Source organism: Podarcis melisellensis, assembly GCF_964234715.1.
Source record: "Podarcis melisellensis genome assembly, chromosome: 8".
Taxonomy (NCBI): Eukaryota; Metazoa; Chordata; class Lepidosauria; order Squamata; family Lacertidae; genus Podarcis; species Podarcis melisellensis.
The window spans coordinates 80,374,306-80,398,758 of record NC_138540.1 but is presented as its reverse complement, the minus strand read 5'-3'; the positions used below and the strand labels follow the sequence as shown (position 1 = coordinate 80,398,758).

The following is a 24,453-nucleotide window of genomic DNA, read 5'->3' as shown; positions in this document are numbered from 1 at the left end:
GTTTGGGGGCTCGATCCCGGTGGGCCAGGGAGGCCTGCCTGCTACCTTAGATGTATTGGATCTGTTTAGGGTTGCAAGGAAAGCACTTTGCACATGCTCGAAGGCATTGCTATTGCTACTTTCAATTTGAGGTGGTTCTCAGGCTGAGCCCTGGGTGCCTAATGCCTCTGCCTGGGGTTCATTCCTGGCTAGAAGGTTTTGGGGAGAGGAGGGTTGAAACAAGCCCCCCACCCACAGATCAGAAGTGCCTGTAAGGGATTGTTGCAAGTACAAAGAAGCTAGAGGCTGAACTCTAAAATCTACAGTCAAGAAATACTTTTATTAGGGGCAACCAAAATGTCACAAAACAGCAAGCCAGTTTTGCATTTTCTAGAACTATTCATCCTAAGAACATAAGACTAGGCTGGTTGGATGAAGCCAATGGCCCAAATAGCCTGGTATCCTATTCTAACCGGGGCCAAACAGATGACTGTGCATAACCCACAGGCAGGACTTGCGTGCATAAGTGCTCTTCTCACTTGTGAATGATCCCAGCGACTGGTTTTCAGACTCATGCTGCTTCCTAAGTGGAGGGGAAATGTCCGTCTGCACCTTAAGCAAAGCAAGGAGCAGGGAGGGTGGGGGAATGAAAAATTGGCTTGGTGCTGTGCGGCCAAAAGATATGCATCCAGACTCATGCTCAAGATGGAGACTGCAGACTTGATTGAACGAGTGTCTGCTTAGTGCTGCTGCAGATCTCAGGTTACTCCGGGATCTATTGCATTTTGGGAGAGAGAAAAGAAAAATGCACTGACATGCTCTCATTTTTCAAAATGTATAATCCAGCAGATGCCCACACCTGTCTCTACACAAGGTGTAGATCTGGTCCTTTGACGCTAGGAAGATGCTAGGTGATCCACCTCACAGGCTCTTGTGGCCTCTCAGCCACTCTCCCCGGGGAGCATAGGATTGCTCCCTAAATAAATAGAATAACTATGGTGGCCAACCTTGCAGGCCTGTTGTGTTTGAGAGAAGCATGTGAACACCTTAAGGGTGTCGCCTGCTCTTTTTAAGACTGGATTTAAGGAGAGAATAAGAGATCGGTCATTTTGTGGAGATGACCAATTTGAAGAGCATGGTAGGCAATTTTGAACCCCCAAATTTGAACCCCCAAAACTTAACAATGTGTCATAATCATCATAATCGTCACCAATATATCTCAAGTATGGTTGAATATATGAAGAGGGTTCTTATGTAGGTTGTGAGTCCTGATTAGGAAGGAAAGAGAAGCAGGGCAGTCTTCATATTAGAAAAGTTGGAGATTAATTTTAGGCAGGGGTGGGGAAGCTGTGGCCTTCCAGATGTGATGGGTCTCCAAGGGCTCAACCATAATGTCATTTAATGTGGACAGCAAGCTTCCTGGACCTGTATTAATTCTCCACTGTCCCTACGATACTCTCCCCCAAATCACTGCCTTTTCACCTACCTCCAGATTTTCTTATATCACACCTTTAAAGCACATGACTCCCCCAAGAGAATCTTGGGAGCTGTGGTTTGTTAAGGGTACTGAGAAATGGAGCTCAGTGAGGGAGAAACCACAGCTCCCATGATTCTTTGGGGGAAGTAATGTGCTTTAAATACATGGGGTGGATCTGAAAAGGAGAGGGTATGAGAAAATCCCGACTGAGGGAGGGGAAAGTGCGGAAAGGCAGTGATTTAGAGGGAAATGCCATATGGACCACAGAATGATGCTAAATTCACCTACCATCCACAGCAAAGGACAGAATGGATGAGCTTCAACTCCCAATGCAAGAGCTGATGGGAGATGGAATCAATTAGTATCAGTAATAATAATAATAATAATAATAATAATAATAATAATAATAATAATAATAATAATAATTTATTATTTGTACCCCACCCACCTGGCTGGGTTTCCCCAGTGACTCTGGGCAGCTTCCAACAAAGATTAAAAATACATTAAAATGTCACACATTAAAAACTTCCCTGAACAGGGCTGCCTTCAGATGTCTTCTAAATGTCAGGTAGTTGTTTATCTCTATGACATCTGATGGGAGGGCGTTCCACAGGGCCACCACCGAGAAGGCCCTCTGCCTGGTTCCCTGTAGCTTTGCTTCTCGCAGTGAGGGAACCGCCAGAAGGCCCTCGGCGCTGGACCTCAGTGTCCAGGCTGAACAGTGGGAATGGAGACGCTCCTCCTTTAAAGGTCAACACCAACACTTTGAATTGTGCTCAGAAATGTCTCAGGAGGGACATATCCTTGATTTTAGGTAATACTCCAGGTAACAACCGACCCAGACTCTTCAATCATCACCTGAGGCCCTTCCTCGTGTATCCCCTCCATGAGAGGTCAGCAGGAGGACGACATGAGAGCGGGCCTTTTCTGCAGTGGTGTAACCCAACCCAGGGGGTCCATGGCACCATTCAGATAAAGAAAACTACCATAGAGATATCAAAATTTTCAAAAGTAAAGGCTTGGCTTTGAAAGACAGGGGTCCGCAGTACTTAGCTAATTGGGAACCACTGATTTGTGGCTGTGTGTGTGTGTGTGTGTGCGAGTGTGTGTTATTGTTTTTGTTCATTACTATGTTGTGTATTTTTGTGTTTTTAAATTGTAAAGTGCTGTGTGATCCTCAGATGAAGGGCACTATAGAAATTTAATGTATGAATGAACAAATGAATGAAGTCAGTATAGACATATTATATAGTATACCAACAGATGCCTGTTGTCTTTGTCCATGGAGTTTTCCTGGCAGGGATACTGGAGTGGCTTGCCAGTTCCTGCTCCAGGTGGATCATGTTTAGTCAGAACTCTCCACTATGACCTGTCCATCTTGGGTGGCCCTGCACAGCATAGCTCATAGCTTCTCTGAGTTATTCAAGCCCCTTCACCATGGCAAGGCAGTGATCCATGAAGGATCCAATACTTTGGCCACCTCATGAGAAGAGAAGACTCCCTGGAAAAGACCCTGATGCTGGGAAAGATTGAGGGCACACGGAGAAGGGGATGGCAGAAGACGAGATGGTTGGACAGTGCTCTCGAAGCTAGAAGCATGAGTTTGACCCAACTGCGGGAGGCAGTGGAAGACAGAAGTGCCTGGCGTGCTCTGGTCCAGGGGGTCACAAAGAATCGGACACGACTGAATGACTAAACAACAACCAACAGATGGGGAGGTATGTAATCGTCAGAAAGCAAAGTCCCCTTAATTGGAGGTTTTTAAGCAGAGGTTGGGTGGCCATCTACATGGATGCTTTAGTTGAAATCCCTACATTGCCTGGGGTTGGATTAGATGACCTTCAGGCGTCCCTTCCAAATCTACAATTCTATTATTCTGCATTTGAGTAGAGTCCAAAGTAATCTTTCTCTTTTCCTCAATGGTGACATGCGGTCTATAAAAAAAAAGCTAGTCATGTAGATCAGTAAGAAAAATTCTAAAACCCACAGCTGGGCAATGCCTTCTTATGACAGGGCTGGACAAACGCCAGCTCCCTTGGCCTATAGAGCGAGATGAGTGTGCAACCCCAGAGTCGTCCGCGTCTGGACCTAACGGCAGGGGTACCTTTACCTTTTACCTTTACATCCCTGACCCTTGGCCTTGATAGGCTGGGGCTGATGGGAATTGGAGTTCACAAACATTCTGAAGGTGTCAGCTTCCCCCCCCCCTCTGCTTTATCAGGACCACACACGAAAAGTGAGCAAGCTTTCCAGTTCTTGAAAAGCCAGTGGGAACAGCATTCCCCCAAATCTCCACCATCTGGGGGAAATTCACCAGATCCTTGTGCTGATGAGTTAACACACACTTTAATCATCCCTTTGTTTACATCATCAGGAGTAGTTAAGAAGCATAAGGAAGGTGGGCTTTTTAAAAAGGGGGGTGGGGAGAAATTAGAGTCTTTATAGAGAATGTGTTGAGGGTTTTTTTATTTTCAAAACTTGCATTCAGCTGTGACACACACACTTAGTTATATCTAAGGGGGGAAAACGAAGCAGATTAATGTACAGTTGATAAGGACACAGAGAATTACCGTAATTGTGAGGTGGAGAACCTACTGTTTTTGCACCCTTTGTGTACCGCGGTGTGGGTCCCACCCCCTAAATACTAAGGAGCAACCAGTCTGTGCTGGGACAGTGAGAAGAAATACTAAAGTCTGGATACGGATGGGAAAATGTAAAGGGGAATTCTAATCTGTATAACGGGTTACAAGGACAAAGGGATACGGGTTGACTTTTGTTTCAAATTACAGAGTGAGATCGCACAAATGCCTCTCTGATCCCCAAATCACAGATGGCAAGCTGTGATCTCACACAGGCTCCCCAGCCCCCAACCCTCTGAATTAATCACCATTCTGGAATAGCCATCATTCCCTAGTTCTGTACTTGCCATTATTTATATGGCTCAGAATTTCGCTTCCAACAATGAACATGGGAGAGAAAGAGACTGATACTTTTTTTCTTTTCTTTTTTTACTACTCTCCGGTCTCTCTGGGGTGGTTAAAGGGATTCCAGCGGTCACCGATCCCATTAAATGGTTACGTGTTTTGCAAGCGTAATTGCATAAGATCAGGCCCAGGGCTCATCTACTCCAGCAATCCTGCTCTCACAGTGGCCAAAGCAGCAAACAGGGCCTGAGTAGAGCAGTCCTCTCCCCTCCTGTGAAGGTAAAGGGACCCCTGACCATTAGGTCCAGTCGCGGATGACTCTGGGGTTGCAGTGCTCATCTCACTTTATTGGCCGAGGGAGCCGGCGTACAGCTTCCAGGTCATGTGGCCAGCATGACTAAGCTGCATCTGGTGAACCAGAGCAGCGCACGGAATAGCTGTTTACCTTCCCGCTGGAGCGGTACCTATTTATCTACTTGGACTTCATGCTTTCGAAATGCTAGGTTGGCAGGAGCAGGGACGGAGCAACGGGAGCTCACCCCGTCGTGGGGATTCGAACCGCCGACCTTCTGATCAGCAAGCCCTAGGCTCTGTAGTTTAACCCACAGCGCCACCTGCGTCCCCTCCTGTAGTTTCTAGCAACTGGCATTCAGAAGCATCACTGTATATGACTGTGGAGGCAGAGAAGAGCCATCACATCTAGTAGCCACGAACAGGCTTATCCTCGAAGAATTTGTCTAATCCTCTTTTAAAGCCATCCAATCTGGTGGCCGCCTCCTGCAGGAGGGAGTTCCACTGACCAAGTTCCCATGTCCAGTTCCTCCAGCATCTCCAGGTAGGGGTGGAAACTATGCCTGTCTGAAGAGCCATTCCTGGGTGTAGACCAGCTGTGGTAGATGATGGGCCAATGATTTGATTTGGCATGGCTCCTGCTTCCCAGTCCCTGATCTGAAAGTTCAAAACACAGCTGAATGGCACTGGCAATCAGGGAACAGAAGCTGATATGCGGGCTACCTAGTGCTGGTGCCAGTCTATTTTGTGTGCCAGGCAAGGCTAACTACTTAGAATCATAGAATCGCAGAGTTCAAAGGGACCCTGAGGGTCATCTGGGCCACCCCCCCTGCCATGCAGGAATATGCACCTGCAACCTCGGCGTTATCAGCACCACGCTCTAACCGACTGAGCTACCTTCCCCACAAAATTTCTAACTTCAGTTTTCTTGTAGGAAAAAAAATGAAAAGCACAGAACTTTGAAACGGCTAGTTGTTGTTTTAAATTGCAAGGATAAGTAATGCAGCCATCTTTGATTATCTTTCTCAAGCGCAAAAGAAAACATTTTAGCGTGCAAATCATTTGGAGTAATCTTGTGAATTGTGGTGTTAAAATTTAAGTCTCTTAAATGTTTCAATTTCAGGCACATCAACATATCACTTTGCATGCAAATTTTGTCACCGGTTCTTTTAGTAGCTAATCTGTCAAAACTTGTTGAAAACCCTCATCATACCTGCAGTTGGCTTGTAGCTGAATTTAAATCACTTCCCATATTTTGTAGTGGCTTGCTTGCAAAATGGACTAGCGTGTAACAAGGGATGCCACAAACTTCAGTTTACAAATTGCATGTGCAAGGGCCTTGTTTTCAATTTGGGAAGTGTTTCCAGATAAACCTTTTAGGCTTGTGTCATCAAAGACATATATTAAAGCATCACATATGCTACCAAGATGCTGTATCTCAGTGGTTTCAAAGCATTGATCGAATTCTCCCATCTTGTTTCACTTCAATGGCTTAACAGTTATGGCTAAGTTTGATAAATGGCTGGTTAGAATTTGCCAATGCTGAGTCAATGCAGATAAATAATTTTAGATCCGTTGAACTAAACTGAACAAACTCGTTGCTTCCAGACCTAAACAGACGCATTACGTAACCTCCAACCTACCCTACATGTATGAATTACTTCAAAAACAATGACGTTCTTCAAAGTATAAGATACAAGCAAAATATTATCAGGAATTTATAAGATACAACAAAAACGAATCTGTATAAAACTGTGTCTCTCAAAGGTCAGTGCTGAGCCCCTCTGAGGTGTGGACTCTAAACAGCTGCCCAGTTGGCCTAATGATAGCATTAAACACTCATTTTTTTAGAAAAAATAATAATATGTATTTATTGATACTTATTCAAAGTTATATTAAAATACATACATACCCATTACAAAGAAAAGACAAGGAAAGGAGAAAGCTAAAGAAAGAGAAAGCGATAGAAAAGGAATAAAACCAAAAACTCCATGATCAAGGGACTGTCCCCTTTAAGACTGCCAGTCCCTCTCCAGGCAAAAGAGCAGCTTTGAGCAATGCATTTTACAATACATGGTGACCACAGAAGGCACTTAGAAATAAGGTGGTGTTGGGCACACCCCAAATGCAGCTTTGGGACACCACAAATCACACACTCACACTTACAGGAGAGTGTCCTCTGTGAGATGCTCTGGCTCAGGGGTAGGCAACCTAAGGCCCATGGGCCAGATGCGGCCCAATCGCCTTCTCAATCTGGCCCGCAGCTGATCTGGGAATCAGCATGTTTTTACATGAGTAGAATGTGTCCTTTTATTTAAAATGCATCTCTGGGTTATTTGTGGGGCATAGGAATTCGTTCATTTTTTTTTTTTTCAAAATATAGTCCGGCCCACCAAATGGTCTGAGGGATGGTGGACCGGCCCACGGCTGAAAAAGGTTGCTGCCCCCAGCTGTCTGGCTGGTACCACTTCATTCAGGTCCAGGACTGCCAAGCACCCTCGGCCCACGCCAATCATTTCCTGGTATATGTAGAGATGAATAGGGAGCTGGGATTGTTCACCCCAAATGATCAAGCCCAAATGACACACTGAAATGACCAGGAGATGGCTGCCTTTGAGATCTCCTAAACTGGCACCCTGCCCAATGCTTTGTTTGGGTGTAAGATGCCGTCAAGAGTACTGATGCTACTACACCTTTTTTCTGGATTCCTTAATCTGGAATAACTGTGATACCATCATCACAAACCAGAATGCTGCTTTTTAAGGTTAGGGACAATAGGGTCCCCCCCCCCTCCAGAGAGTTCAATAAAGCCCCCTCAACTCAGAGATATGAAAGAGGGGTCATAGGCCACCGTTCCAATATTTATCCCACTGCTGCCTCCAGTTAAACGGGTTGGGCAGGCTCAAGTATTGCCTTGAAACCTGCCAGACCTGTTTCGCCAGAAGAGACAAGGAGACAAAAGATGGACATTTGCACAGCAGGGACAGAGCCATAGGCCAGGTGGCCACAGGTTCAATTTCTGGCACCTCCAGTTAAAAGAGTGGGGGAGCAGGTGATGTGGGAGACCTCTGCTTAGATCAAAGCAGGTGATGCAGAGATAAAGGCCGGGCAATGGTCTGGTGTGGTACCCAGCGACATGGGATGCTGTGTCTCCCTGCCTCAATGCTCTTAAAAGGGATTATCTGTCTCCTGTCTTTCCAAAGACACAGGTGTCAAAAGGAGGGTCAGAAGACAGACAGAACCCAAGATTTATAATGAATTGAAAAAAATGTTAAAATATACATTTATTAAGAAACCAGAAGCCTTTCTACTTGGAATAATAGGTTTGGAAATGCCTGAGAAAGATGTTAGATTGTTTTTGAATGCCACAACTGCAGCTAGAATTTTGTTGGCCAAAAATTGGAAACTACAAGAAGTACCAACAGTGGAGGAATGGCAGATGTAGATGATGGATTTTGGGGAGCTAGCCAACCTGACCAGAAGAGTCTGTGGCCAGAGGGAGGAGGAGCACCAAGAGGATTCGAAGAAATTCAAAGATTATTTAGTTAAATATGTCAAGATAACATAAATAGAATTACTTGCAAGTACCAAATAGGCCTAAGATTTAAAAATGTGATGTTGTAAAATACTATGTTGAAATTAAAATGAAAAGAAAGAAAGATGTAATTTGACCAAGTAAATCTTATGTGAAAGTAGTTTTGGAAAACTGCTACAATGGACTATATGGAAACTCAGCTAGGGGGATTTGAGTTATTTAACAATGTTAAAAAAAAGGAATTATTATAGTTAGAATAAATGTTTGGTTGGTTGGTTGGTTTTTGATGTTTTTTTGTTTGATATAAAATTGGAAAATCAATTTGAAAATTTGAAAAAAAAGAAAGAAGGCAGACAGAACCCACTCTTTAACTGCTCCAGTCCAGTGAAGCTCGCCTGCATCAAATGGCCCCACACTTTGAGGTTGAAACGATGCCTTCAACTGGGGTTCCCCCAACTAATCCCATCGCTGTGTAGCCATCGACAGCTGAAGGTCATTTGAGCTATATCTGGTTTCCATAGCGACCATTGATTGGCAGGCAGATTTTCAGGGCATCCAGGGTTATTATATGCAGCAGACTGCGCCGGTGACAGATCAGGCTTTGGGGGAAATTTCGCTCAGTGGGCAGGTCACGGAAAGGGAAATGCCAGAATAGGCTGAGCATCAAGACAGACTCTTAGCTTCATTTTCTTTCTTTTCTTTTTTCGTTTCCCCAGCCTGAGGACGCCTGGGCTTGTCTGTTTTTTGGAGCATGTGATGTGGGACGGAGAGGGGAGTGAATGGGAACATACGCAATTCCACCCGCCACCCCCGCCATCCCCCACCCCATTTTCTTCTGCCCTAGATAGAAGGGAGGCTGACGGAGGAGGGAGGAAGGGGAAGATCCCAGAGACTGGCTGCATCAGTAGCCTGAGAGTGTTAATTCATCTCTCCCTAGCAACGGAGCATGGGGGGGGGGAGGGGAGGGGAGGGAAGCCCCTCTTCCGGTAGGAGGGGAGGGGGAGGAGCTGCGTGGGTGGAGAAGGGGACAGGTGGCTTGGGCATTTGGCTATTTCTGGAGAGAGACAGAGGCGCCATAGCAACAACACACACACTCAAATTTAATGCACAAAATCCATACGTGCAACCTCATATCCTCAGCTTTCTCATAGGACTTGGGTTATCACCCCCACCTCTTAGAATCAGAGAATTGTAGAGTTGGAAGAGGAACCCCAACGGTCATCTAGTCCAATCCCTTGCAATGTAGAAATCTCAACTAAAGCATCCATGACAGATGGCCATCCAACCTCTGCTGAAAAACCCCCAAGGAAGGAGAACCACACACCTTCCGAGGGAGTAATTGCCCCTGACAAACAGCTCTGAATTCTTGTACCTTGAAGTCATGGGTTCGGGTCCTACCATCCAGAACAGGAGAAAGCAAGCTTGCTCCATCCTCTGTGTGGCAGGCCTCAAAACATTTGATGATATCTTTTCTCAGTCTTCTCTTATCCAGGATGATGATGATGATGATGATAATAATAATAATAATAATAATAATAATAATAATAATAATAATAATAAATTTTATACCCCGCCCTCCCCAGCCAAGACCGGGCTCAGGGCAGCTAACACCAGGTATAAAAACAATGGATTAAAATACAACTTAAAAACAAGATTAAAATACAACATTAAAATTCAGCCTCATTTCAGTAGAAACTCAAATCAAAAACTTTTTGGGGATGAAAATGTCCAATCTTCACCAAGGCCAACTATCCAGACTGGTCCTACGTGGGCCAGAAAAAAGCCAGGGAAGTCCCCAAATAGGAGTTCCACCACAGAAGGAGAAAGGAAAAAGGAAAGATCCACTTCCCTCGACTATTCCTCCCAAGGCTTTGATCATCTTGGTCTCCCTCCTCTTGCACTTGTTCCAGCTTGTCAATACACTTCTTAAATTGTGATGCCCAGAAATGGACATGGTATTCCAGGTGTGATCAAGGCGGAATAGAGTGGTACTATTACTTCCTTTGAAGTAGACTTCTTTTGATGCGGCCTAGAATAGCATTAGCTCTTTTTGCTGCTGCGTCACACTGTGGACTCATGTCAAGCTTGTGGTCTACTAAGATCCTTCTCACACGTACCTTGGACTCTAAGTACGTTTCTGCCCTTAATCCAAAGAGTTCCTGCAACCCCCTTTCCACCCCCCCCCATTGTGCTCACCTTCGTTCTACCAACCATTTCTTGCTGTTTGTTTTTTAAAGTAAAAAGTAAATACTAATACTTCTTGCTCCATAAACAGTTAAGCAAAAATATTTGCCATATTGGGCATATCAGGAAGAAAATATGGACCCTGGGGTCTAAGATTGCAAACTGGTATTGGTTTATTGATATTCTAACATTAGGGACGCGAGTGGCACTGTGGGTTTAAACCACAGAGCTTAAGGCTTGCTGATCAGAAGGTTGGTGGTTCGAATCCCTGCGACGGGGTGAGCTCCTGTTGCTCGGTCCCTGATCCTGCCAACGTACCAGTTCGAAAGCACGTCTAAGTGCAAGTAGATAAATAAGTACTGCTCCGGTGGGAAGGTAAACAGCATTTCCGTGTGCTGCTTTGGTTCGCCAGAAGCGGCTTAGTCATGCTGGCCACATGACCCGGAAGCTGTATGCCGGCTCCCTCGGCCATTAAAGCGAGATGAGCGCTGCAACCCCAGAGTCATCCGTGACTGGACCTAATGGTCAGGGGTCCCTTTACCTTTACCCTTTATTCTAACATTCTGAAAGTTTTAAATTATTGTTTTAATTTTTCTTATTTATTGCTTTATTGCTTTTTTCTTTTTTTAATAATCTGCGTTGAGGTCTCTGTGTGTGTTTTGGATTTAAAATTCTTATTTTGTCAAATCAAGTAGTGTATACATTTTATGAAATAAAATGAAATAAAAGTTGACCCAAAGAGGAAAAACCAGACATGCTCTTGTGCCCTTGCTGATATAGAAATCAGCTGGGGAAGCTCATCCCCCCCCCCCAGCACAGGAGAGGTCAAGCATCTGATGATGATATCGAACATGGGTAGGCAAACTAAGGCCCGTGGGCCGGATCTGGCCCTATCGCCTTCTAAATCCGGCTTGCGGATGGTCCAGGAATCAGTGTGTTTTTACGTAAGCAGAACGTGTGCTTTTATTTAAAATTCATCTCTGTGTTATTTGTGGGGCATAGAAATTCGTTCATGATTTCTTTTCAAAATATAGTCCGGCCCCCCACAAGGTCTGAGGGACAGTGGAACAGCCCCCTGAAAAAGCTTTCTGACCCCTGATATAGAATCATAGAGCGGAAAGGGAACTCCCAAGCACAGCTGCCAACTTTTCCCTTTTCTTGCGAGGAATCCTATTCGGAATAAGGGAATTTCCCTTTAAAAAAGGGTAACGTTGACAACTATGCTCCCGAGGGTCATCTAGTCTAACCCCCTGCAATGCAGAAATCTCAACTAAAACTTTCCTGACAGATGACTGTTGAAGGCACGGCTGCAGAGGCTGGCTGAAGGAGTTGCCAAACCCATCTAAGCGACGGGGAGGCGATGCAAATGGAAGTCTAATTCTTAGTGCCGACTCTCCCTCCTCCTGTAAGGACACCATTAGATGGAGATAAACCCCCTTTCCCTTTCCAGTGGGGAAGCTCATAACTCCCAGGGCTCAACGTGCAGAAGGGGAGTGATTCCTAGTGGTTAGAGCACACAGAATGTTTTTTCCCCTCTCTCTCGCGAAGGAGCCTGGGCTCTTAGACCGAGACGCCCTTTCACCTTCCTCCCCGCCGTCTTTTCTCTGTCCTTCCCTACGCCTCTCTCTCCCCCCTCCCGGACAGCTGTCTCATCCGTTCCCGCACGTGTCCCGTCTTGTCCAGAGAGGAGGCTCCGGTTACATAAGCCTCATATCGGACGCCTCGCTTTTTCCATCTCATGCCAAGAGCTGGGGGGAGGAAGACGCAGACAGGCAGGCAGGTGGTATACGGGGAAGAGGCGTAGGGGGACACAGATCCGACCTCCCGCCCGCCCCCACCTCCTCCTGCTGCATTGTAAGATATACCATTACATCCTCTGCAATTTTAAACCGTGTATTAATTGGCAAGGGGAGGGGGAGGGGGACGGAGATCTCACGCTCGGGGTGTGGTTTGCCGGGGAGGGAGGGGGAACGCATTGTCCCCCACCCCAGCATCTCCATCACTTAACCTCTGGGGCTCTTGGGTGGTGTAACTTGTGAATACTGTTAGAATTTTTTTGGGGGGCGGGACACCCCCTAAATCCTTAGGAATTAATAAGGAATCCACCTGCAGCCTGGTGCAAAAATATTACACGAGGGGGGAGGTTGCGGCTTTCCTTACCCCTCTGGGGACTTTATCCAGGTCTACAGCCCAAGTTTCTAGCCCTCTTTGTCCTTCCCTCTTCCCCCTCCCGAGTCAGGAGCTCTGCATAGGGACGTTCAAATCCTGTGATTCAGCTAAAAGTAGCATAAATGCTGACTCCGACAGATAGATAATAAATAGATCTGCCCCCTTCTCAGCAGCTCCCAAGCGATCTCGGCCCTGGACCGTCTCTCCCCCCCCCCCCCCAGGATCCACCAGTACGTCTGGCGCCCGCACCCAAGATCTCCACGTGTCGGGGTGCTCATCATCGCCCCCAAAACCAGAAGACCCCGAATTAGGACCGTTAGCACTCCCCCTTTCTCTCCCCCGCCCACCCCATCCTTCCGCAACTCCTCCCTTTGTGTGGGGCGAGGGAAGGGGATCCTGCTGCCTCGGTTCCCGCAGCAGAACCACTTTCGTTCTGCCCCGTTTGGTTGCAAGAGATGGAAACCCCGCGATGGAAGCGCAGGAAAAAGAGGGCGCGCACTTCGACTCGAGGTTGCCCCCGCGTGTTCGCCGTGAGGATTGCGTCGGTTCCTTCCAAGAGAGTTGCGGTTTCCTTCTGGGGTCGTCTCCCCTCCCACGCCTCTGAGGGATTATTAAATACAATGTCCGGGGAAGCGCTTCTCCTTCTCCGCACTAGTGCCACAGGTGTACCTGGGCTCCCTTGAACCTTTGGCAAGGAGCTGTATCGGCGCCCTCCCCCGCCCAGTCCTTGCACCCTTGGCAAGCAGTGGCAAGGAGTTCCGTCGGCGCACCCAGAGGAGTCTGCACGCCTCGCCCAGTGGAGAAATGGCCCAGGAATGTGCCGAAGGGCAGACTGGGCTCCTAGCCACTCTGAGTCAGGGTGGGAAGATGTGATTCAGATCGGTTCTGGGAGAAAGCTGGGATATTAATTAGTATTCATAACAATATTTTCCAGAGAGGGGTAGTTGTGTTCCTCTCTTGCAGCAAAAACACCAAAGCACCCGCACACACATCACAAGAATGGCATTTAAAAGTGTCTGAACATCTGCAAATATCAAGGATTTGCCCCAAAGTTAACATGACCAACAATTTCTAACCAGAAAGAAAGCACCACAGGACAAGCCCTGTCACCCATGTCCCCTCAAAAGGCGTAATCAGCATTACATCAAAATTTTAACATATGCCTTTTATAAGTCCCATTTGAATATCTATTTGGATCAGGGCCGGCCCAGCTATGAGACAAGGTCGCCTTAGGAAGCAGGATCCACAGGGGCAGCAGATCCCAACAGTGGCATAGCGTGAGTTGCCAGGGCCCGGGGCAAGACAACTATTGCGCTCCCTAACCTGTGACGGGACCTGCATGGCAACCGCACCCCGCCCATCTCCTTGATTGGCCCCTGCCAACCATCTCCCCCTTTCCACCTTCAGTTCAATGCAGATCACAGCCACTGGCGGAATATAAAATAAAAACAAAGGATATAAACAGCCCAACAAAATATTTGCTTTTCACCCAATGGAATAAGTGAAAGTTTTGGGAGGGGAATGAGAGCATGGGAGCACAATTGTGGGACCCGAGTGGGTGGGATTTGCCTCTTGAGAGACTGAGGAGGAGAGTGTGCTATTTTTTCTTTGGAAACTTTGTGCCCCTAATAATTTTGTGCTGCTCCTGTGCCCCCACCACATTGCACCGCCGGATCCCAATGCCAAATTTTATTCCCCACTTCCTCCTGACGAAGATTTCCCCTCACCTCTTCTTCCCTGGTGGGGGGAGGGGGCAGGGATGCCATTTTGCGGTTCACTGCAGGTGCCAAAATGTCTTGGGCTGGCCCTGATTTGGACAAATGAACTGCTTCTATGAATATATATATTCAGGACTGATGGATTTTTAAAATTGCTAATGTGAGCTGATGCTGCTCCTTTCTTTTGGTTGTATTTGCATTATGAAAATAGCACTGAAAAGAAAGCGGCCTTTTGAGATCGATCCTGAAATTCCTATAGCCATCAGGACATTTGAATGACAAAGTCACAAGAGGGGGGAAAACCCGTGCCCAGTGTTTATCAGTAATAACAACAATTAGGGAACCAACCTTAGAATTTTCGTGGGGGATAAAAAAGTTAATGGGCATTGCCATTCAAATGGTCTGTGTGCACCGTGTCATGTGATTGATTATGCTGAACGGGGCTTATCTTCCCCCGAAATATTTTATTCAAGTTGGCATCCCATGAAATTTCCCTCATTCTCTTAGAATGGCCATGGCGCCCACCTGATGGGTACCAGAACTGAGTTCTGGGGAGTTCCAGCTGGGGAAAAAAGCCCTGGTTCAGCAGAAAGTGGAGATGATGGATGTCAACATGTTTTAAATAATCCTTTTTTTAAATGTAACCAGCAGATGGAAAATTTGAAGTTTTCTTTTTGTATCTTTCTCTAATGTTTATTTTTCTTTTGTCTTTTTTATCTGTCTCTTTTCTCTGTTCTTACTGTCCCTTTCCTTCCACCTTCTTTCTTTGGCATCCTACGTTCAGGGCCTTTCTTAAAGTCCAGAGATTATATACAGTGGTACCTCAGGTTACATACGCTTCAGGTTACAGACTCCACTAACCCAGAAATAGTACCTCGGGTTAAGAACTTTGCTTCAGGATGAGAACAGAAATCGTGTTCCGGCGGCGCGGCAGCAGCAGGAGGCCCCATTAGCTAAAGTGGTGCTTCAGGTTAAGAACAGTTTCAGGTTAAGTACGGACCTCCAGAACGAATTAAGTACTTAACCCGAGGTACCACTGTACTTTTGAAGGTGGTTGATGGGCGAGAGCCAGAGGAACGTCTGTCTCACAGGGTGAGAGGCTGACAAATGAATTGAAAGACCTCAGGCAAGAGCTGCTTTCCTCTGTGGATGTGTTAAGGCAGAAGTCAGAAAACGTTTTCCAGCAGGGAGCAGGTTCACTGTCCCTCAGACCTTGTGGGGGGCCGGACTATATTTTGAAGGGGGAAAATGAACAAATTCCCAGAGATGCATTTTAAAAAGAAGCACACATTCTACTCATGTAAAAACACCAGGCAGGCCCCACAAATAGCCCAGAGATGCATTTTAAATGAAAGGACACATTCTACTCATGTAAAAACATGCTGATTCCTGGACTGTCTGTGGGCCGGATTTAGAAGGCGATTGGGCCGCATCCGGCCCCCGGGCCTTAGGTTGCCTAACCATGTGCTAAGGGCTAAGAATTACTTTTATGAGATGAATCCATATTCTACTAGTTCGATTTGTATTTTTCTGCAGCCACTATTTTGCTGTATTATGGGGGAAAACTGATAAAAATCTCATTTTAAAAAGAAGGTTTGAACGATGATGCTTGCATCAGTCTGCACACATATTAACATGATGGAAAATGCATGATAGGATAGGCTGGCCATATCATGAGGCAGAATGAGTCAGCACCCGCTGAGTAGGCACAGAGAGGATAAGGCCGTGTTTGCCTCCATGTGGTCTAGCCTACTGGCTCCTGGGTACAATTTTTCGTCAAAATTAAAATTCATTTGACAATCTGGCACGATTTAGTACACAGACCAGGGTCAGGGAAAGGCAGTATCTATATAAGCACCATACAGTAAAAGTGCATTTAAAAGCAGCACCGGCCCAGTCATTAGGCCGGGTAAGGACGCTGCCTCAGGTGGCAGAAGCTAACCGGCAACACCCTCACTGCCTGCCCCATCACCTCCTCCGCTGGTGGAGAGGTGCCACCACCATCAGTGTCGATTTCAGGCAAAATCGCATGAGATCTCACCGCGAAATCTCAGCCAAAATTGGTGTGAGCTTGCCTGAAATTGGTGCTGCTTGACACCCAGCAATGGTAGGAGCAGGAAAGTGGCGGCAGGTGTGGTGGCAGCAGCGGTAGTGGCAGGGCCACACACCCCATTTCACCTCAAGCAGCGGAAAAGGACACAATAATAATAATAATAATAATAATAATAATAATAATAATAATAATAATAATAATATATTTATACTCCGCCAATCTTGCTGAGTTTCCCCAGCCACTCTGGGCGGCTCCCAATTGAGTGTTAAAAACAATACAATATTAAATATTAAAAACTTCCTTAAACAGGGCTGCCTTCAGATGTCTTTTAAAGATAAGATAGCTGTTTATTTCCTTCACATCTGAAGGGAGGGCGTTCCACAGGGCTGGCGCCACTACCGAGAAGGCCATCTGCCTGATTCCCTGTAACCTCACTTCTCGCAATGAGGGAACCGCCAGAAGGCCCTTGGAGCTGGATCTCAGTGTCCAGGCTGAACAGTGGGAGTGGAGACGCTCCTTCAGAAATACAGGACTGAGGCCCCATGTTTGAAGCACATTGTCGTTGTCCCCCCTGAAACTGTAAACTGTAAATTAGTCTCTCTAACACAGGGCAACCCATTCCAGCATGCACTACAGCTTTTGGGATCAAAATCCTGTGCTTCAAACAGGGGCGTAGAATGCGGTTGCAGGGGTGCAGTCTGCCCCGGCTGTCATCCTTGAGGGGGGAGACAAAATGGCTGCCCAAAACGGCAGCGTGGGGCTTGCGTCCACCAGGCGGATTCCGTGGGTGGCTCACCCCACCCCAGCCGCTTCGGGTGCCAGAGCAGCTATCTACGTCCCTGGCTCCAAATCTGCTTTAAATGCACGGTGTGTGGACACAGCTGCCATCGTGCCCACCTACAGGCAGCAAAGGTTGTGTGCAGAACATACATTTAAAGCACTCCCCACTCCACAGAATCCTGGGAATTGTAGCTCTGTGAAGGGTGAACTACAATTCCCAGGATTCGCTGCAGGTGGAGATGTGCTTTAAACATGCGATGTGTACGCAGCCAAAATCTCTTGAGCCAGCCCTGATCGCAAATAGCATGGCCATCTGTGAACCTATGAACCAGATCTCCTCTGCAAAAGCAATTTTACCTGAGCTGCAGGCAATTCTGCCAATTATAAACCCACACAGGGCAATAGGTTTGCCCAGAGTTTCTCTCCTAAGGAGGCAAGAAGGATTTTATTTGTTAATGTATTACATACATTGATGTTCCTTCTGTGTTTTCTATTTTGTATGTAATGTGTTGCTGCGCGGAGCCTGCTTCTGGCGCGACACCTGAGCACTTGCTTTTCATATGGTTTGTGATGTGAGACCGCATCACCTCATACATATATCCATGCAACTGCTCCAGTCTGTGGAATTGGTTACAGGGGCCATAGATTCCTCAAACCGCTTCTGGTGCAACGGGACATCATGACAAGTGCCAGAGCGTACGGAAACGCTATTTACCTTCCTGCCGCAATGGTACCTATTTATCTACTTGCGCTGGTGTGATTTCGAACTGCTAGGTTGGCAGGAACTGGGACAGAGCAACAGGCGCTCACCCCGACATGGGGATTCGAACTGCTGACCTTACGATCAGCAAGTTCAAGAAGCTCAGCGGTTAGACCATAGCATCAAGCCATAACTAGATTAAAGAAGAGGATGCCACCTGGTGTTTAAAAGTGGGCACTGCAAGGCATTCCTCTAATGAAGGGTAAATACATGTCTGCTTGAGAAATTCCAGTGTGCAAAACATTACAGAAATACAAGCAATGCTTTAACTTTTTTTAATACAGTTTCCCTTTTTCTCTCCCCCTTCTTTCTCTTTGCTCCTGTTTCCTTTTAAGTTAGATTTTTAAAATATTTCTTTTATTCTGGTGTATTAGAAAAAAATACTTTGTATTGGGTATACATGTTTGTATAGTTTTTGAGAAGTATTGATAAAAATTCAAAATGTTAAAATAAAAATGCATTTTCCTTAAAAATAAATAAAAGTAAGCTGCTGATATACCACCACACTCAACCATGCCTGAGAAGACAGAATAGACTATATGCAATTTGGAACAATCTAGATTTTTAAAAGCTGAGGTCAACCATATAGCAGGGATTAGTTTTAGACCCCAGCCCAATTGTTAGGTTCCAAATACCATAAGACCTAGAACATGGGTAGGCAAACTAAGGCCCGACGGCCAAATCCAGCCGAATCACCTTCTAAATCCAGCCTGTGGATGGTCCGGGAATCAGCGTGTTTTTACCTGAGTAGAATGTGTCCTCTTATTTAAAATGCATCTCTGGGTTATTTATGGGGCATAGGAATTCATTCATATTTCCCCCCAAAAAAATATAGTCCAGCCCCCCTCATGGTCTGAGGGACAGTGGACCGGCCCCCTGCTGAAAAAGTTTGCTGACCCCTGACCTAGAGCAAGAGGGACCTAGCTTTAAAATTATTATTAATAATAATTCCCCACCCAACAGCCCCAAAGCCCAGGAAGAGACCTTGGGCCAGCCGTTATTTCTCAGCATAGTCCAACTGATCTCACAGGGTTGTTGTGATGCTAAAAGCTCACAGACCAGATCCAGGTGCTCTTGGAGGAAACAGATTCTCTGGATCCACCTCCACTGGGGTTTCGGTGTGGTTTTGGCGCAGAAACTGCTTTGGTTTCCATGTATGATGACCTCTGTTAGGAGAGAGCTGAGGAAATGTGCCCCTGTTAATTCTCCTCAACCTCTCAACAGCTTTTGATACCGTCAACCATGGTATCCTTCTGGAGCGGCTGTCCAAGTTAGGGGTGTGTGTGGCACCACTTTGCGGTGGTTCCAGTCCTACTTGAGTGGATATTTCCAGAGATTAATGCCGGGGGGGGGGAGGGTGTTGGCCCTGTGGAGCCTTCAATGTGGGGTTCCTCAGAGTTCAATTTTATCCCCTATGCTGTGTAACATCTGCATGAAGCCGCTGAACGGGGTCATTTTGGAGTACGTTGTCAGCAATATGCTGATGACACACATCTCTGCTTCTCCTTTACATCTGCAGCTGAGGCAGCGAATGTGGTGGACCATTGCTTTGCCTCGATAACGGACTGGATTACAGCCAATAAACTGAAGCTCAATCCAGATAAGACTCAGGCACTGTTAGTGGGTGGTTGCCTAGACCGGATGGCTGGGAGATCACCTGCTCTTGATGGGGTTACACTTCCTCTGAAGGAGCAGGTTCGTAGCTTGGGGGCACTCCTGGATCCTCTGCTGTCGATTGAAGCTCAGGTGGCCTCAGTGGCCCAGAGTGCCTTCCATAAGCTTCAGCTGGTGGCCCAGCTACGCCCCTATCTGGACAGGGACAGCCTAACTACTGTTGTCTATGCTCTGGTAACCTCAAGGTTAGATTACTGCAATTCGTTATACGTAGGGCTGCCTCTGGAAATGCCAACAGGTGCAGAATTCAGCGTCCAGGTTGCTCACCGGGACAAGATGGTTTGAGCACATGTCACTGATCCTGGCTCTGGAAACTAAGCCTCCTGGTGTTGTCTGAGAGAAAATGATTTCCCTAAGCTTTGTTGAGATGAAACCAAGCTGAGATCTAAAGCCAGTGTCTGCCAGCGCCACAGCTCAAGCCTATGCGAAGCCACTTCATGTTTACCTTTAAAAGGTGAGTTAAACCCTACATTTTGTGTACAAGGGAAGAAAACGAAGACACCACCAAATATTGCATCCTGCATACATTTCCTCAAGGAAAGAAATCATATATTTATTTACATTCTCTCCAATGTAAGACAGGAGGTTGTCTTGTGTAGAAGCCTTTTAAAACTGCAGAACAACATGGTTAATGGCTGTGCCAATCAATAATAAGTGTCAATCCATAAAAATGTCCCTCTCTGTTGTAAAAAGAAGAAAGAAATGGGAGCTGGCATGCTGACTAAAATCGATGGTTTGAAATGGAGGCTTTCGTCTTGTTGATTAAAATTACCTTGGACAGGATGTTTTGTTTGAAAGCCCTCCGAAATGCTGAGGTTTCCCTGTAATCAGATTTTGGACATTCTCCCATGACACAATCCTAAGCCACACAGATCATTTCATGGCAGACTGCATATGTCTTGCATCGAGCCCTGGCTAGCAGTGAGGTTTAACAGGCCGCTTCTATATCATTCTGGACTTGCAGCAGTGAAGTCTCCAGACACTGACTAACTGAGCCCAAGCGCTGGCACTGAATATCCACAAACACTCCAGCTGCTCAAAGAACAAAGCTCTAGGAGCCCCGTTTCTGTGGGAGAAGGAAAAATATGTTTGGCAAGGTCCCTACTGACAAGACCAACTTCCTGAGGCTAGCCAAAGGCTAAGGAAAGAACCTTGGGAAGAGATATGCGACAGAGTGGCCAGAGAAAAGATGCTGAGTAAGTCTGGAAATTAGGATTTTGAGGGATGGATGCCTGGAGGAGGAAGAAGTGAATTGGAAGGAGGGGCAGGGAGGACAAGGAGCTGAGGCAAAGAGGAAATAACGGGAGGGGGATCTGTAGAAATATTCCTGTGCCAAAGGTCAGAGAGACATATCACAGGGTCAAGGGGAAACAGGAGTGTGAAGGAACTGGGCAAATGGGTTCAAGAACAAGGGCTGGTGAACAGAGTGCTGAAGAGAAGACTGTAACTCCGATCAGCACCAGCTGGTTGGGCCTGTGGTCAGGGATGATGGGAGCTGAAGTCCAAAATGTCTGGGAGTCACTGTGCAGGGAAATGCTGGTATATTTTATGTTGGGCATACCGTCCGGCCACCACACACACAATAGAAGCTTTAAAACCATAACTATATTTGATTCTGTTTTGCCTTTATCAGAAAAACCAAAACATCATCAATTTATCTCAATACACTTTGTATGAGAACTTTCTCATATATATATATATATGAATTTATAGGTTTCCTGCACAGGGATGTAATTAGTCTCTTTTTGATTAGCACTGCAACCCTGTACATGTCAATTGAAAAGTAATTCTCCACTGAGGATCAATCAGATAATCACCAGAAGTACTACTCAAAGCTGAACCTTCTAATTTTTGGAATCTAATGTATGAATGGGGGTAAAAAAAATACCCAAGCAATGCATTACAATTGAACATTTGCTGTCCTTTAGCGGTACCTTGAAATCAGCTGCCCGAGGTGGCATCCTTTCTCCGGCCTGCCTAAGAGCAGGGCCGGCTCCATCTGAAATTCCTGTAATGTGTTCGTACTGATTTCCTCTCCCTTTCTTCTTCTTATTTTTAAACACCTTTTGTTACAATTGTTCTATGGATCAGAGAAAAGGGGTATACTCTGCAGTTAATTTCTGTGAGTATGATGAAACGATTCGGATTTTCAGTGATTGTGCATTATTTAATCTCCCCCTAGGAAGATGTTCGAAACGTGTTAAAAAAAATCTGAAAGACCATTTTGTAATTAAAATTTTGTGCATCCTTCGCCTTTGCTTTCTTGGCTTCATTTCACTAGCTGCTGTTTCAAGCAAGTAGGGCTTAAAGGTAACGGACCCCTGACAGTTAAGTCCAGTCGCAGATGACTCTGGGTTTGCGGCGCTCATCTCACTTTACAGGCCAAGGGAGCCGGCGTTTGTCCGCAGTTTTTCCGGGTCAGCATGACTAAGCATGTGGCCAGCATGACTAAGCCACTTCTGGAGCAACGAACACCGAACCCAGAGCAGCGCACAGAAACACCGCTTACCTTCCCACCGGAGCGGTACCTATTTATCTACTTGCACTTTTTGGCGTGCTTTTGAACTGCTAGGTTGGCAGGAGCAGGGACCGAGCAATGGAAGCTCACCCCGTTGCAGGGATTCGAACTGCATACCTTCTGATTGGCAAGCCCAAGAGGCTCAGTGGTTTAGACCACAGCGCCACTCGTGTCACAAGCAGAGCTTAGGGAAGGAAAAATGATGGATTATGTGTGCTGATGTTTGCAGGTGTCCACACATGGGGTTCCCCCCGCCACGGACGTGTACCAAGCTGCCCCCACCATTAGCACAAAGTAATAATTCTCTCCCATCACTCACATAAAAGAATCAAGTATTTTCACGTTTATTTGTCTTTTGGGGTTGCCACTAAAGTCTCCAGTTTTTGGCTTCTATAGAAATTTCTCCAAAAAGAAAAAGAAAAAATCTTTTTTGAAAGAATGAAACAAAAATTAAAAAAAGACAGACAAGACGTCATGGGGAGGGCCCCCCACAGACCAAATCCTCGCTCCCCACTCTCTTCTGCTTCCAGGGTCCTGTGCGGTTCACTTCCCCCCACCCCCACCCCAAAAGCTGGGTTGGTTTGTTACCTCTGTCGGGGTCATTATCTTCCCACTTGCCCCCTGTTTTTTTAGTTCTTGGTCCTGTATTACTTCAGGTTGGTTTGTTAAAAGCGTGGAACCCGGTAGGCTCCACGACTCCTCAGAAGGCGGCTTAGTTGACCCTGAGTTCAGTCTCCATCGCCAGTGTACAGTTTGCTTGCACGCAACCCACCTCCTTGCCCACCTTGTGGCGGGTTTAGTTTTCCACGCCGCTAACTGGACCTTCCGGCCAGGGGTCCCAGCCTTCCCCCCACTCCCACCCCGGAAAAAGAAGGCGAACTGTCCCTTTGCCCCACAAATAGCTGGAGGTATTCATTTCCCAGCAGGCACGTGGCGGGGGCAGTGTGGGATCCCGAACCCCTTTTGGCACCTCTGCTTAAGCAAACTCCCTCCACGGGGCGAAGGCATGGGGGGGACAGCACAAAAATGGGGGGCTGTGGTTGCAGCTGCACTGTGGAAGGGGTAGGAGGAGCTGGAGGGGGGCAAGGCCGATAGGGGTGGGGTGGGGTCTGTGTCTGCGGATATTGGTTTTCGTATCCCTTTCCCTCATAGTAAGAGGCTCAGGAAACTGTCTTTCTGCAGCGTCAGAAACAAGCTGCCACAGATCTAATCACCACAACGGCGAGGTAAACTGGGGCGGGGGGGGGATGTATGTCTCTTTCCCACGAGAAGTGGGGATTAGAAAAGGACTCTCTCTCTCTCCCCCTTGGATTTTGAGAAGAGCTGTGGCCTTCTTTTTTGGGTGGGGAGGCAGGAGGGCCACAAAGATATCCACACACTACCCCTAGGGCAAGGGATTATGTGCCAGGGTGCGCGCGGGGAAGTCCCCTCAGGCCTGGGTCCCCGAAATCAGGGCATACGCATAGCGTACATGTCTTAAGAGCAGGCGCCTCCGCACGAGAGCGAAGGCAGGGCCGAGGTGGGGAAGGGGGCCAGTAAGCACGTGGGGCGGGCGTCACTCCTGCCCGCTGAGTTCGCGGGGGGCTCCCCGGCGCGGAGTGCCCTCCTCAGAAGGCGGGGGCCCCCGAGGCGGCGGGGGGGCTCCCCGAAGAGTCTGGATGCGCCGGCACTCGTGGCAGATGCGGACGTGGGTGCAAGGCCGGGGAGTCTCCTCCAGGAGGCGCTGCGGCCCCGGCTCAGACACCAGAGTCCCCGAGTAGAGCTTGCCGTTGCTGAGGCGCATCTCTCGGACGGAGCGCAGCGACAGGGCGCCTCGGGTGGTGTAGTGGCGCCGGCGCCGGCGGGAGCGGGTCGGCTTGCGGCAAGAAACAGCGTGGCGCAGCTCTCGCAGCATCTCCTGGCACACCGAGATCTGTCACGAAGGAAGGAGCAAGCAGTGAGGAAGTGGGCGCCACCCTAAGCATACCTTCCACCATTCCTCAGGTGAAAATAGGGACCTCCCCCCATTTTTCTGCATGCCCCCGTTTCCCCGGCCATATATACTTGTGTGGTGGCAGTGGCCGTGACTGAGAACCCAATATCCATGTTAAACTTTGTGCAATACCACAGAGAGCACCCAGTGTAATGTTGCTACATTAGGCGGCTTGGGGCATTGTGGGTAATTTAACACAGCGGGCAGTATTTCAGGACCAGCCCCTGCCCACTTGTGGGGCACCAATGGAGGAAGGCAATGGCCCTTCTGGCGTCTCATTTCACGGCTACCCTGCCCCTCTACTTGCACCCTGACCAGAGTTTCCAAGTAGCAAGTATTTTATTGATCCAGCCCATCAGTAAACTGGGCCTAAAAAGTTGATAAACTTTGTATTTTGCCCTATGAGATTCTACCTCAAC

The 24,453-nt window shown here is 47.2% G+C and overlaps 1 protein-coding gene across 1 annotated transcript in view; it reads right to left on the bottom strand.

The window, feature by feature from the left end:
- Positions 1-22,384: 22,384 nt before the first annotated feature.
- The window catches only part of GRIK5 (glutamate ionotropic receptor kainate type subunit 5), a 102,425-nt gene continuing 100,356 nt past the window's right edge, over positions 22,385-24,453 (bottom strand). Inside the window, exon 20 of the mRNA XM_081921950.1 lies at positions 22,385-23,974. Within this exon, the coding sequence (XP_081778076.1) occupies positions 23,618-23,974 (357 nt within the window). The 3' untranslated portion in view covers positions 22,385-23,617. The remainder of the gene's footprint in view (positions 23,975-24,453) is intronic.